Source organism: Parambassis ranga, chromosome 14, assembly GCF_900634625.1.
Source record: "Parambassis ranga chromosome 14, fParRan2.1, whole genome shotgun sequence".
In the NCBI taxonomy this organism is placed as follows: Eukaryota; Metazoa; Chordata; class Actinopteri; family Ambassidae; genus Parambassis; species Parambassis ranga.
Window position 1 is genome coordinate 5281438 of NC_041034.1, and position 15440 is coordinate 5296877.

At 41.0% G+C, this 15440-nt stretch overlaps 1 protein-coding gene across 3 annotated transcripts; it reads left to right on the forward strand.

Moving 5' to 3' along the window:
- The first annotated feature begins 2176 nt into the window (after nt 1-2176).
- pitx1 (paired-like homeodomain 1) lies at nt 2177-12095 on the forward strand. 3 transcript variants are annotated; one of them, XM_028421866.1, is made up of 5 exons: nt 2177-2286; nt 3076-3130; nt 7043-7192; nt 8247-8449; nt 10920-12095. In XM_028421866.1, exons 2-5 carry the CDS (start codon nt 3085-3087, stop codon nt 11466-11468), a joined length of 948 nt encoding a protein of 315 aa, XP_028277667.1. In that variant the 5' UTR covers nt 2177-2286; nt 3076-3084; the 3' UTR covers nt 11469-12095. The 3 variants fall into 3 exon arrangements, with proteins under 3 accessions (XP_028277667.1, XP_028277669.1, XP_028277668.1); XM_028421868.1 differs by lacking the exon at nt 7043-7192; XM_028421867.1 differs by lacking the exons at nt 2177-2286; nt 3076-3130 and adding an exon at nt 6306-6916.
- The last annotated feature ends 3345 nt before the right edge of the window (nt 12096-15440 follow it).

Genomic DNA, 15440 nt, shown 5'->3' on the forward strand with positions numbered 1-15440 from the left:
CCTTCTGTTATTTAGGAATAACTATTTACGCTGCCGAGGTGACCATCAGACAGGTCCTGGCCACAGACACACCACCTCCCCCCTCCACACACACACACTAAATAATCCCTCCACCTATTTGCACAGGAGAGAAGAGGCCACGGCCTCACCTTCAGGGTACTACTTAACTCCTCGAGTCACTCGTTGAGTAATCACAGCATTCTCCTGCCTGCCTACTGCCTAATTACAGTGTGTGCATGTGTGTGTGCATGAGTGTGAAAGACTCATTATTTAGCAATGCAGGCCTCACAGGTTGACAATTACACCGGCTGGATACAGTAGCATGCTAACTAGCTGGGGTCAGTGTTGAGCCATAACTGATAAACATTCATTTCAGGTATAAATGTTGACTTCAAGACGTATCAGGATCATTTAACCCTATTCTAGGAGAAGCCATCTTCATTTGGAGGTGCCTCTGTCCATAATGTGTCCGGATTGTGTTGATTTTCTGCACAGATTCAGGCCTGACTGCTGAGCATTACATCACTCACTCTTGAACAGGCCAAATATTGACACGGCTCTTATGATACAGGGCTAAACTGGTGTGCTCCTAAAAAAGAAAGAAAGAAAGAAAGAAAGAAAGAAAGGAGAAACAGCTGACGTGAGGAGAGGTGAGAGAGCCCTCCGAGAGAAAAGGCACCAGTACGGGGAAGGAAGGAGGTCTGTCCGTGTCCTGGAGGGAGGCCCGCAGCTCCCCCTTTAATCCCTCCAGGATCCCTCTCTCAGAGCCGGGCTTTGCTTTGTGCGCAGCTCTTGGCCGAGCTAAAAAGGAAAGTGTAAGGGTGGGACAAATTTCACACTTTCTCCCGTGTCCCAGGCCAAAAGAGGGAGCTTGTAAACCGAGTATGTGAAGCTGGAAATATTCTCTGCCACACGGACGCTGCGGTGGTTCAGTGGCGTCTGGCCTGAAAACACGCACTAAAAACCTCCAGTGATTTTCAACAACATTTTATTATTTTACCCTCATTTTCACTCTTATTAATTGGAAACCCATCAGTGTCGCAGTGCGTCCTCTGCTCACAGTCTGAATACTTAGGCTACTTGCGGCCTTCTTTGTTACTTTTCCTTCTTAGGGCCTTTTGTGCGTTAATTCAGAAGCGCGGCCGTGTTTACCTGACCTGAATCATCAGTTTATTTGCTAGATAAGGAAATAAAGCGCAGAAAAAAAGAAGCACAAAGGCTTCAATGTTTTCTTTTCTTTTTTTTTGTTTTTACCTGCGCGTCTTTTAGACCAATTATTCTGTCGTCATGTAGCCTATGTCCAGAAATCAAACAGAATGTGCTGCAATTGAAATTTTTTACTAACAAGAATAAATCGTTTAAACCTGCATGTAAATATTAACTTGAGGAGAATTAATAGTTCAAGAATTATCTATTATCAGAAGAGGCTTTGTCCTCAATAATAGAAAAGCCGCCAAACAAAACCTATAGCCTAGAAATTAATCGATGAGAAAAAATGTTTTTTTGTGCCATCCAAGTAAAGATAATATAACATTTGAAATAATATACGACAAAACTCAAACTATTTGAATTATTGTGTTTTGTTAAAGTAATAAAAATTTAAAATTCAGAACAATAAAGGGAAAATAGCCGCGAGAAGGAAACATTTTTATTTGAAGCTTAGTTTATTTTTTATTTTATTTTATTTATTTTTTTTTTTATCAAAGACAACCTGTTAGCGTTTACAGACAACTGTTTTTAAGTGTGCATAAATGTTAACGGGCGACAAAAAGTCTAAATATTACAAATTCTTTAAACTCCCTTTCTCTACAGCGCAAGTATTTATTTGTATTATTATTCATTTTGTTTGTTGCTCAATATTTTTTTAAAAAATGTGATAAAGATGAGGAAATGTAGTGATGAAGAAAATGAGGAATAAAACTCCACGAGGAAGAGGAGGGTGACGTCAGATTGAGGATGATGATCAAGGTGTTTAATGAAAAATGTGTAAGAGTACAGTGAAGATGCAGCAGGATGATTGGGGTGGGATGACAGGAGGAGAGGTGGGAGGTGAGTATGGTGGTGGTGGTGGCAGCAGCAGCGGGGGGTTGCGGTGTGGTGACGTCAACACGAGGCGTGCAGCAGAGCACTGGGGAAGAAAACCAAGGCGGCGCCGCAGAGACGACCAAAGCGCTGATTACCGTGGACGCAGCCATTTACGCGCAGCCGACTCGAGTGGATTTTACTGATCACCTGCATGGGGAAAGTGTGAAGCTTTTATTTCTGTCGTCTGCTGGGAACCAACTGGTGAGTAAAACACTCACCTCGTGTCTGTCCGGTCAGGGAATTAGCGCTCCTGGCCCTTTTACGCGTCAGATGTTGGACACATGACTCATCCATGATCCGTGAAAAGGAGAAATAAATGTTGACAAGTGCTGAATCTGTTAAGCAGAGCGCATGTTGTGTGGTAGTTGTGGGTCAAAGAGGCTGTAGTCACCGTAAACAGGCCGGAGGCTGAGCGGATGGAGCTTTTTACGCACCACCTATACATGACTACCAGCGAGCAGGTCGACTCGGTGCTTCTCAGGAGAGTCTGAGCATCAGAGGCAGCCAGATGTATGAGCTCCGTAAACGCATATACAGAGCAGGCGTGTGTGCGCACCGAGACAAGGAGGGACAGAGGGGTGCTGGGAGAAGATTTACTGAGCACATAAAAGCAGCAAAGGGATTCCTGTAGATAAGAAGGGCTCTGTGTGTGCGTGTGAATGTCACTGCAAAGGTAAACTCAGCGTCCAGCAGGTTGGGTTATGGAGGTGACCGCGGGCCGAAAGCCAGACGAACTAAAGCGTTTCAGAACAAAACAGAATAAAACGTAAATATGTAAACGTCGGTTTAACACATGACAGCTGCACTGTAACGTTTTACTCAATAAAATATTTCTAAAAACAAACTTGTTGGTTACAAATCCTGTGACAGTGTTACAGGAGTAGAGATTTATTACGGACTGATGAGATAACTTCAGTTGATGCAGTTTTGAAACTGATGATGCTCTCATTCAGATAAACACGTTTTCTGAATTCTTATTGTGTTTTTCAGGCAACTGGAATGGAACTGAATCTGTCCAAGAATGTGATTTCTTGCGGGGATCCAGGTAAGAGTTGCATACATTGTTTTTTTTTTATTTGTTTGAAATATTCCCAAACTTTGAATGGATTTTTTGGGGAACTAAAGGTTAATTCAGGCTTTAAAATGATCTTTTTTGGAACAAAGATGGGAGTTCTTATTGATAATAACAGGATTCTGACGTTAGTGGCTGTAAAAATGTTTTGACCTACACACATATGCATGCTGTATTTTTCCTGATGGTGATTTCCGGGCGATTCAATTTGCATTTTAAAAGAAAAACATCGAACCAGATAACAAAAAAGCTTCTTTTCCCATTTAGGAGAACCTGCAATCGTGCAATCTTTGTTTTATGTGAGAACATTTTTAGAACAAATAAAAACGAGGGTTTATTAATTTAATCATTGACCCGTGCGTAAAGTGGAGACGTAAAAACTTTGGAAAAAGAAAATGTTTTTATGATATTTAAATGTCAGACACGCACGTGAGGCTTGATCCATCTTAAGCTATTTTCTTACAGGGAATAATGATTGATAATAACAAGCTTCAGTTTAAAGGTCAGACTGCCCTGATCAGGATTAGTGGCGAGTTTATTAGAATAGTAATAATAGTTGGAGGAGCTCCTTTAAAGCTGTTCTGTTTTTTTATAAATGTTAGTTGTGCTTTTTGTTTTTTTATGTACTTTCCAGCTGAGTTCAAATATAAAACAGCAAACCGCTGAGTAAAAGTGATGAGTGTGCACACAGCCTCAGTGCAACAAGGAATTAGTCTCTTAAACTTAATCTCTGTTGTATATTTCTTGTGGATGTTTTCCTGATGGTCATTAGAGCTTGTTTTATTGACACCTGCATTCCCTCCGTCAGGTTGTTTGTTGCTTGTCAAAGTCCAGGTCAAACAGGCCTTGGACCACGCAGGGAAACCATCACCAAGGCAATAATCAGCTCTGTCCTTCTCCAGTTACTCCCCGTGTCCAGTTACATCTCCACTGCTGTTCTGCCTTTGAATCTGCTCGCCAGCTTTAATTTTCTATATGCTTTGTTTTTTCGGTCATATAGCTCTGCCGTGCTCGCTTGTCCAAAGAGGGGGGAAAAAACTATTTATATACCAGCACTGTATTTTCGTGTGCGTTTGGTGTGTGATTAATGGCGTTCGCCGAGTTTATTTTCACTTCTTGGGAGGAAAAATATGAGTGTTTGCATTGCCACTGGCCTTTAACCTGTCCTGCCGGATGGAAAGGCTTTTTAACTCATCCATCACACGCAAGTGCCCTCCAGAGCAGAGGAGGAGCAGGATTCGGGCAGGGGATGGAGGGCTGGGTATTTAGATTACCCCCATCTATCAGCCTGCAATAAGGGGACAGAATTCAGGAGAACTCCAACATCTCCATGGGAGCTTCAGGGGTCAATGGGTTTATTGTGATTTTAATCACAGAAAAAATAATAATCCCCTGATTGATCGACTATATTTCTGCATGATACATTTTCAATATCGTAGTGTGACTTCATTTGTTTTTTTTAAGCAAACCGCTATATTAAAACCACCAGACCACTAAAGACTTGACGAATACCCGCTAACACAATGTCTCATCACAGCCTGCATAGTCAATACCACCTGCTGGAGAGCAGGTCCTCCACCTCACCAATTATCTAATCGTGTTTGGATGCAGTTAAATTGGTATTGTTTTCTGTGCCAAATATATTCCAACCATTTTACGCATATGACACTGACTAAGTGGAATAAGTAGGTATGGGATCGTGGTTTCTCGCCCAAAAGCACTATGGCGGTAAACAAGACTATGACTGCAGCAGGCCGCAATGACGTGTTTGGAGTTGCGCAGTCCAAAAACGATGGATAATTATAAATTATATCTTAGTTTAATTCATTATTTGGCCCTCATGTCTCAAAAGGACGCTCTCTGCAGGGAGACTGAACAAACATAGCTACTCAATTGTCTTCTGAAAGGGCCTTCGGGGGAGTTTTCCGGTTGGACGGGGATCTCATGTCAGAAGTCAATGTTCGAGACTGGCGCCGGTGACAGTCACCGTGTCTCAGACGGTGGGACCTGAGCTGGTGCGCATTTTACCTGACACATGTAGAGCACAGAAAGAGTCACAGGAAGTCAGAAGGTCAATAATGCAAAGAGGACTAAAATCCAACAGTCTGATCAACACAGAAATGTGTGATTTGCGTGCGTAATTGCGCACAGATAAACGAGTGTTTCTGATGGACCCTTAGTTTAACTCAATGAAATAAATTCCACTTAATTCAAGCCACAATAAATCTAAATTGATTAACATACAACACCCAAGTATGCCTACAGGTAATTGTTTATGTGATCGATAAAGAATGGATTTTTAAAGGCTGAAGTAAATCTGAGCCCATTTCTGACTATAAACTGAGGAAATGTTTGGCCACACTCAGGCGTTTTCTGAAGAATAAACTTTGCAAATCTCGTTTAATTTCTTTTGCATCACTGCAAGCTTTGCTTCAGCAGGCCAGCATCTGCACGGCACGGTAGTTCTGCACACATGGCTCACCAAATCTGAGGACTATACAGTTCATCTATAACTGCGCCGTGAGGCATTAGGAGCACTGTGGATGCATGTCCGGCATGACAGATTATAATCCGTGTATAAACACACTAAGAGTACAACATCTGATTTCATCCAAAACTTTATCGAAATGATACCATCGGTGTTTTATTTACGTTTCAAATCGTCTGAATCAGTTTCCACAGATAAAGAGCCTGATGATGTCTGGACGCCTACAACAGGCCCCTGATGGCTGCTGTTCGTGCGTCAGCGACTAAAAAAAAAAACGAAATCACCAACAGTGTCCCGCATTCAGGTGAAACCAGGTGTAATTACAGCGGCCCATTAGTCATAAATGCATTTTATGTTTTCTCTCTCCAGATTATTATTTGATTCAGTTTGCACAAAGTTTTTTGATCCTGATCCAGATAGTAACGACACGTTTAATGTGTGTGTTTATTAGCCCTGATTGTGTGTTAGGTGAAAGTGATTCAATGAGCTGACAGAGCAGCTCTTGTCAGTTTACTCTGACGTTCATTCATGCTCACAATAAACCTGATATCATCGTGCACCTTTTATAATGCGGAAACAGTAACTGGGCAGGCCCGTGTTGGATGGCAAATGTTTATTCAGCTTAGTACATAACCGACATATACATTGTGTGTGTGTGTGTGTGTGTGTGTGAGACACATTTCAAACATGCCAGCGCGAATAAAAGGCCCATTTTACTCCTAAAGAGCAAAGCGTTGCAATGCGCGTTCCCGACAACTTAAAGTAAACGCTGCAAAAGATATCCATCTTATCGATACATTCAACAAAATCCTGAGGCTTAAAGTATTAACAAGTGAACGGTCACTTATCAGTAACAGGGCTTTTTTTTTAAATTTTTTTTCAAATAGATCGTTTTTTTATATTTTCACTCCATTGATTAATTAGCAGCACGTTTTTTTTCTTTCCTTTAACTTGACGTCAGATCATATCTTGTCTGGGTGGATATTTTCTTGCAGCGGACAGGTTTTAGTGGGTGGGACTCTTATTTTTTTTGGGGAGGTTAAACGCAGCAGATGGGTGGGTCTCATGTGTGGGTTGGAAGAGCCGGAGCTTCCTCTCAGTCACAGCGGGTGGAAGCTTTTCCCTGTTACGGATAGAAGGAGTGCGCACTGAGCCGTCACTGTTGCACAAGAAGGGGAAACGGAGCTTGTGTGTGATTTCGTTTTCACACCACTTCTAAGTTCGGTTTTCGTGGAACATTTTCCCTGCATTGTTCATCCTCTCATGTCGTGGTGTGTGTCTTGACAGCGGCTGGATTCTTTTTCTTTTTTTGTAGCGTAGCTGTTGTGGAAACCTTTTGTGCACCCCAGGATTCACCCCGTTTCCTCTTTTTTTTTTTACGCATCCTTCTCTTCAAGGTGGGATGAATTTGGACAGAATCGCAGAGGCAGTGAGAGCACCGCCGGCCCGCGACGTGGCCCCCGCGTTTCATTTACAGAGAACTTCAAACAGCAGTCGAGAAACTTTAGAGAACTCAAGCAGCGAGTCTTCAGACACAGAGTTGGCAGGTACACAGTCAGAGTGCTTTTAGCAACTCGATTCCTTGTTCTGAGTGCAATAACAGTTTATTTTACGTCTCCATGAGCACGTTTACGGTGGGCTGTCAGACAGGCATCCCCGGAGCTTCAACACTGAGGGAGACAGAATAACAAGTCCCACTGTGTGCTTGATTTATTTCCGTGTGTTTTATGCACGTGACTATGAAATAGTTGTTCTTTTTTTTAGTGTTCTCCTGTTTAATGTGCAGGGAATGTCCAGTTTGTGGTGCAGTTACACCCCATTTTGTTTATGCGCTGGCTGAGCCAAACATTTGGCACGATCCCGAGGTCTGTCAGGGAAAAATGTGCAGAACAGCCGGGCCTGCTGTCAGTGAATGCATTAAAACAAACTATAAATACTGGGCCCATCCACCAATCTAAACTAAAAAGCCAGAAGGTCTGTATTAACAATTCTTGAAGACGTTTTGTGTTCTTTCCCACATGTTACAAAAACAAAAAGGCATTTTTCTTCTCCGCCTCACATTAAAACAGAACATATGCTTCTTTTAGTTAAATTAATCAATAAGTTTAATGTAAAATTATTATTATTATTAGGCAAACATTTAATACACTATTCATCTTTGTGACCTTTGCACGCGTAGCCTCTTCACTTTAATGAGGCTATCATGTTAGGACACATATACAAGATAGCAGTGGGAAGATAAGGGTGGGCAGACCTCGGCGAAAAGACAGTAATATTGATCCATCAGAGAAAACCGAGACAGTTCTGAGTGTGTCTGACTCGATGCAGGATTTAGTAATCACCTTTGTCACTGCTTATAGGGCTTATTTTGTATTTTGTTGATGAAGATTTATTTTGTATTAATAATTATTTACAGCTTTGACTTTGTATAATTGTCATAGTTCCAGAGCACATTGCTGCACCTAATCCTACTCTGAAAAGTAAAACTGTTAAACTACAAATAACTTCTCCAGTGCAAACGTGCCATATTTGCCTGTTATTCAAATATGTAGTCTTATGTGCTGGCTACAGTTATTTCACCCGACTTATTACTGTTCACAGAAAAGGAGCGGAATGTCGAACACAGGAGCGATGATGGGAACGTGGACGATCCCAAGAAAAAGAAACAGCGGCGGCAGCGGACTCACTTTACCAGCCAGCAGCTGCAGGAGCTGGAAGCCACGTTCCAAAGGAACCGCTACCCAGATATGAGCACCAGGGAGGAGATCGCCGTGTGGACCAACCTGACCGAGGCCAGAGTCCGGGTAAGAGGCCTTATGCCGTGCGTAAAGTGTGCGTAAAGAGGATTTGACAAGTAGATTATTTATGAAAAATCCATTCTGCGGAAATTATAAATACATTCTCTAAAAAAATATTTTCAAGACACGTTATCCAAATAAATGATTAAATTATCGAATTAAGGTAAATACAGCTAATTCTAGTAACAACAAAACAATTAAAATGCATTCTAATATGCACAGTTTTGCCAGAATAATAAGTAACATTACGAATTTGTGCTGATTAATATAAAATTCTCTAACAGTTTGATGCAAAATTGTGCAGGCTCACTTTGCCACCAAAAAATTATCTACAGCAGGACAGCTAAAGTCGTTACATACGGCACACACTGAAGTGAAAATCCAGACTTTTAAAATTTCAAAAACTTCAAAAACACATACAGAACAAAATGTAATAAACTATAAGAATGATATAATTCACACTTAAGAAAAAATGTAGACAAAACCTGGGAGATTTTCAACTGCGGTCATCCCTGACTGTCTGCTGCGGGTAAATCTCCTCTCATTAGTATACGTGAGATTCACAACACAGTGCGTAATTGTGACCGACTGAAACTTCATGCTGACATATTTCATGTTAGAACGTTTTAGCTGTAATGAAAGCTGCGTTTGGTTTTAATGTGCACATCCCTTTTTGAAGGAGCATCCGCGCCGCTAATGGAGCCATGATGATTTGTCTTTGGATGACATCACCACTAGAGTCTGGACCCCTTGTTTCAGTCCACAGAGAAGACTTGCTTATGTCGCCAGATCTGTAGTTAATGAAAAGGAACATGTGATTCTATTCAGGGAGGATGCTTCTACGTCAGGAAGAAGGGACAATCAATTATAATCAAACAATTTGGTCATCTAGTTTGCAAATAAAACCACAAAATGACGCGCACACACACACAGGTCGATTAAGGGATTAAGTTTACAGGACGCTGAAATTACGCGCAGGTATTTACGCCGCCTGTGCTGCATGGAACGTGTGTTAAAAAATACAAAACAATTGCAGTTGGTTTTCATTTACAGCAACTGGCGCCTGACAGCCCGTCCTTGCAAAAGCCGCCGTCTCAAATTGCATAAAAATGCATACAGCTATTTAAAGTGCTGGGAAAACAGCGAAAAGGTCTTAGAACATGTTCAGAGTGCCGGGGTTTAGTTTCTGGGGCCAAGAAGGGGCAAATTTCCAACAGTGCAGCCTTTTATTTTGACGGAATATAAAGAAAACACTGTAGAGAGCAGGGGCACCGAGCAGCCGGAAGATTTCAAAATAAAATGACATCCGTGTTTCATTAAAATTGTCATTTTAGTAATCAGTTGAATATGTAAAATCAAATGTAAAATCACAATGGAACCACAGTTATGCAGGAAGCTGCTGCCTCACAGTGGAACGCAGCGTGCGCCTCTGTCACATCGCTCATGTCTTTGTGGACAATTTGTCCGCTGCACCCCGCTCCCTGCGCGGCTATAAATAGACTCAGAGAGTCCCTCTGATGGCTCCACTTGTAAACTGTTTCTACTATGAATTAAAAATGACTCGCAGAGTGCGGACTAACGGATATTTTGTCAGGTTTCGATAAGACCTGAGGATTTCCAGAGGCACGTAACTGATTGATTTGCTGTGCTGTTGGTTTTATTTTCAGACTAAAACACCACCCCCCCCCCCCCATACACACACACACACACACACACACACAGACCTTCACTTTACCTGCAGGTTTTGCAGAAATTATATTATTAATCAAATAATTACAAATTCATGTTGTTTTACTTATGTAGAAAAATCCACTTTACTTGTGATTAATTTGTTTTTAACAAATTAGAGAATTCCAAGAAAGAAAAAATATTGGAATAACAGTAGTTTTATTTAAAACAAGCGTCTAAATTACCATAATTCTTTCCTTTAAAGTGCTAAATATTTCCAGTTTGGAATTTTCTACACGCCATTTTTTTGTGCAAACTAAAGTCTTATTTTACAAGAAGCATTTAAAAATCAGATTCTCTCATTTAAATAAGTGTTTTGGTAATTTGGTAATTCCCAAATATCAACTTTATTTAGAGACTGTATTTTTAATGCGTGTTACAATTATACTAATTATAAACCTCAATCTTAATATCTTTGGATGCAGTTGTAGTATATGTAGACAGGCAGACGGATACATATAACGTTGCTGTGCTTCATTGAAAAACATTTAAGGGTTTTTTTCACAATGACACATAATTGTGCATTTCTTAAAGTGTGTTCTGACACAGCAACACTTTCAGAGCACCAAATTATTGCACAGAAATAAGTCCGTTTGTGAAAACTGTAGTGTTTTTTTTAAATGGAAACCGGGATTACAGTGTGGACCTCTCAACATAATACACATCAGAGATTATCTGGAGTAATCGCGCCTCAGATACGTTTTTATGACAAAAGCTTATAAAGTCTCTCCCTTTGCGTGTCCTGCAGGTGTGGTTCAAAAACCGCCGGGCCAAGTGGAGGAAGCGGGAGCGCAACCAGCAGATGGACCTGTGCAAGAACAGCTACCTGCCGCAGTTCAGCGGCCTCATGCAGCCGTACGACGACATGTACCCGGCTTACACCTACAACAACTGGACCAACAAAGGCCTCACCCCGGCGCCGCTCTCCACCAAGAACTTCACCTTCTTCAACTCCATGAGCCCCCTCACCTCTCAGTCCATGTTCTCTGCGCCCAACTCCATCTCCTCCATGACCATGGCCTCGGGGATGGGCCACTCCGCCGTGCCCGGTATGCCCACCCCGGGTCTCAACAACATCAGCAACCTGAACGGTATCGGAACATCTGGCATCAACTCGGCCATGTCGTCGTCCGCGTGTCCGTACGGGCCTCCGGGCTCTCCGTACAGCGTTTACCGGGACACTTGCAACTCCAGCCTGGCCACTCTGAGACTCAAATCGAAGCAGCACCCAACGTTTGGATACAGCGGCCTGCAGAGCCCCGGCTCCAGCCTGAACGCCTGTCAGTACAACAGCTGACGGGCCTGAAGCTTATTAAACATACATTTAAATAAATATATATGTGATGAACGGACACTGTGTCAGAGCTTTTAGGGGGCTATACCTGCGGATGCATGGGAGGAAAAAAAAAATCAAAGACAACTAAACTGGATTAGTTGCAATCATTTTTCAAAGAGGAAAAAATGGAAGATGCGGGTTACATGTGTTTACCAATGAACTTGCACAGCAATTCAAATGTCCAGGTTTTTGGATTTTTTTTTTTTAAATGATGAAGACGTGTTATGTTTCTGATTGTACATATCTAAATGTAAATATATACAGGTCTAACATAAGCAGACGATGGGATTTCTTTTCTTTTTGTTGTGCTCGCTTGCTTTTGAAGACTGACAGAGAGGAGGGGGGGCAGATCGACCAAAACAAACCAAAAAAATTAGAGTCGAGCATTTTAAAGGAATCAGACTCGGTGAGAAACAAAAAAATTAAAGAAATTCGGATTATAATGTACATATTTTATACTGCTTCTGTGTGCTTTCTGTTTACGCATATACGCAGGGCCACAGCGGCCTGTTTGACTCCACGACGCCTCCTCTTCCTCCTCCTCCTCCTCCTGTTTGAAATGTTTTTCATTTTGTTTTGCTGAAACAGAAAAAAAAACTCCGCATGTTTAACTTAAATGAAACGTGTTTTGTACGATAATGTAAGACTTTGCAGAAGTAGCCTGCGTTCATTAGCTTCAACTGTATCCAAAAGGTGATTCAAAGTCCTCATGTGTTTATGGTAACATGTTTGTTTGAATAAACTCCAGGAAAAGAGGTTTATTTCAACTTTTAGAGGAGTCTTTGTTTAACGAGACGAACAGCAGTGGGTCCACTTTCTTCTTTCAATCAATGACTTGGCTAAACATCTGCAGCGCTCAGTTTTATAGGATTATCTCAGAAATATGACGATTTTTAAAGGATTATTTGGGCTAACTAGTAGTAATGTGGGATTTAATCAAGGTATTTTTTTTCTTTTGAAGCTTATTCACTTTTTTCTTTATTGCACGGCTTTCCATGTGAAAGGAAATAAATCCAGAGTTTACGCGCATCTTCCAGACTTTAATATCTACATCACTAGGAATTATTAGGACCCATTTCTAAATCCTTGCTTTATTTTATAGGCTATTATGCGAGTTATCACCATAATTCACTTCTCAGTGCAGAATAAGAACATCACTTACAGGTATTAGTTTGTAACTTCTCTAGCTCTATGGTTATTTGTTTGGTGGATTTTTGTTCCTTTGGGCTCCTCAGGCGCGCAGCTGCCCCTCCATTTTAAGTTAGTTTAGTTAGTTTGGGTGCGTATATTATTTATCCTGAATGCTACAAATGGATGCATGTGACATGAACTTAACTTCAAATTCAGAAGGTGTGTCGGAGCTCACGTTAAACTCATTATAGCGCTATATGCGTGGCATCTGGATTGCGCTTTTACGCACAACCAAACTTTTTTATAGTCGGATTTTTCAAATCACTACAGACTTCATTTAACTTTAACCGTCTCAACACTACTGAAATGGTTATTCAAAGCAAATTTATGTTATTTTTTTTAACGTGACTGAACGGCATTATTAAGCAGTGTGGCGCACTGGAACCTCAGAATAATACCCAACCCGCTCATTTTGGGCTGATAACAGGAAGATAAACACGCCAAACAAATCCCTGTCTTGTGGCCACAGTCCCTCTGATTGCATGTGTGAACACACTGCATTCAATCAATACCGTATCTCCTACTCTGACACCTGCAGAAATCCCCATATCTATATTACTCACCATTAGCCTGATATTAGCGCGCTGCGTAATGACTGTGTGCTTTACGCTGATAGCGCTCCATGCGTGGAGGATGTGGGGATTAGGAGCACTTTAAGAAACCCTCAATGACTGATAGTTGCCTGATACCGAACAGAATTATTAGAATTATTGATACACCTACAGCGTTACCGTTAAATAAACAAAATATTTGAAAAAGAAAAAAAAGTTTGCAGGAATGATATAATTTAATACTCCATGAAACTGCAGCTTTAGTTTTACATTTTTTTTAGTTTACATTTTTTTAATCCTCCATCCTCACACATTATTGATAAATATAAGTGGATGCGTGTTGAATTTTTGGTGCAGCCATCATCCCGGGGGTGATTCTGAAACTCAAACGAAAGTGTTTGGTGGCTTTTTGCTCATTTTACTCCAAATATACTAAAATAAGTGAACTTATAGTAAAGGTAGTCATGGCTGTTATACGCCTGACTGTACCATTTTGGATTTTTATCTTCTTTATATTATTTTACCTCAATATTCTGGTCTGAAATGGTGAATTTTATTTATATAATATTTGACAAAATATAAAGCATATCTGGACCTGGTGCCATTTAATATTTTAAACTTTGTCACTTTAAAGGAGCACGTGTTGCACTTTTCTTTAACGCCACTATTATTATATCGTGTATTCCTATAACTTCCTGTTTTCATTTCATCTGTCACCGTTTCTTCACTCCACAACAAGTCACAACATCAGCGGCGCGCACCTTTAAATTCTTTTCCTGGGCGCGCCCCGCGTTGGCCTCAGCGTTTACTCAGGGCGGGCATGCGCACCGGCTCTAATTTCTTTGTTTTTTTTTTTTAAGTTAGTAAGTTATTATCTTTGATTTGTAAAACAAAGCACACTGCGGGCTCGCGTGGTGATTGGTAACAAAAACAGAGCGCGTAAAGGTGTCGTAAATGTTGCCTATAATACCTGGCACAGGCTGTAAAATAGGAATAAGGCCACGTGAACGCGCATAAACCTGGAGGGCAAAGTTCAACGCGCTGTTTTATGGCCGATAAATATTTGAACTGTAGTGTTTCTTTGGCGAGAAAATCCCCACTGCCCCTGAATTAATATAGAATAGAACAGGACAGAACAGAATGCCAGGTGTGTGATGGCTGCTTCTCTTCACAGAATACACACTAGTCCCACACACAGCTGCCAAACCAATCCCACAATTCAACATGGCCTGCAAACCTTAGAGTTCAGAACCTCATTCGATCTCAAGCTGCTCTTCTTCTACTGCAGAAAATAAGCTAATGGCACCATTTAATCAAAGATTTTGAGAAAATGAATCCATCTTTAAACACTCATGTCTTTACTGACTGCTGGTTATTCATCCTCTCGGTGGTTGAGCTGTGCTGAAACATCAACATGCTCTCACTTTGGTTCTGTGCCAATACGAGGAAATTCCGTTTGTCACACAAGTGGAGTGTGTGTGTTGAGTCAGACCCAATGATAACACACATTACACTGACACAGAGTAAGCGATAAAAAGATGAGAACAAGTTAGACAAGAAACTAATCTGCAAATTTGATCATTATAATTGTGAATAAATAAGAAATGTAGCCAAGTATTATCTGTCTATGGCTTCTCATATGTCACAGCTGGCTGCATCTCTATGTTTGCCAACGTGTAGAAAAAAAAGGGAAAGAAGTCACTGCAAATAACATCAAAACAATATAAATGTTGTGGCCGACAACTTGGCTGGTATGCGTTCAGTTTAAAGTTTCATGTATCAATGACCAGTTTCAAAGCAGTCTGCTTAATTAACACAGTAAAAATGTGGAACAAAGTGCACCACAGCTGACAGCTACACAGTTTTGATGTGCCCCCACAGTCAGCTGATTTATGTCGACTCAGCAGCAGAGGGTTGCAAACTTTTCTGTATGTGCAAGAAAATGACAAAGACGACTTCTCACTTTTCCAACAAGTGAATGTATCCACTTATATCTACACAGTGCTGCTATCTTCCTGAGCGAGAACAGAGTACTGCCACCTGCTGGTATGGAGTGTTATTTCCTCCCACACAAAGGGAGAAGATACTCCCTAATGAGCCATTGGTTGTTTGTTCAAAAGTGACTTTTTAGCCCTGAAACAGGCGGTGTAAGGCATTTGTTTTTGTAACTGCTGGTTCACTGATGTGATAA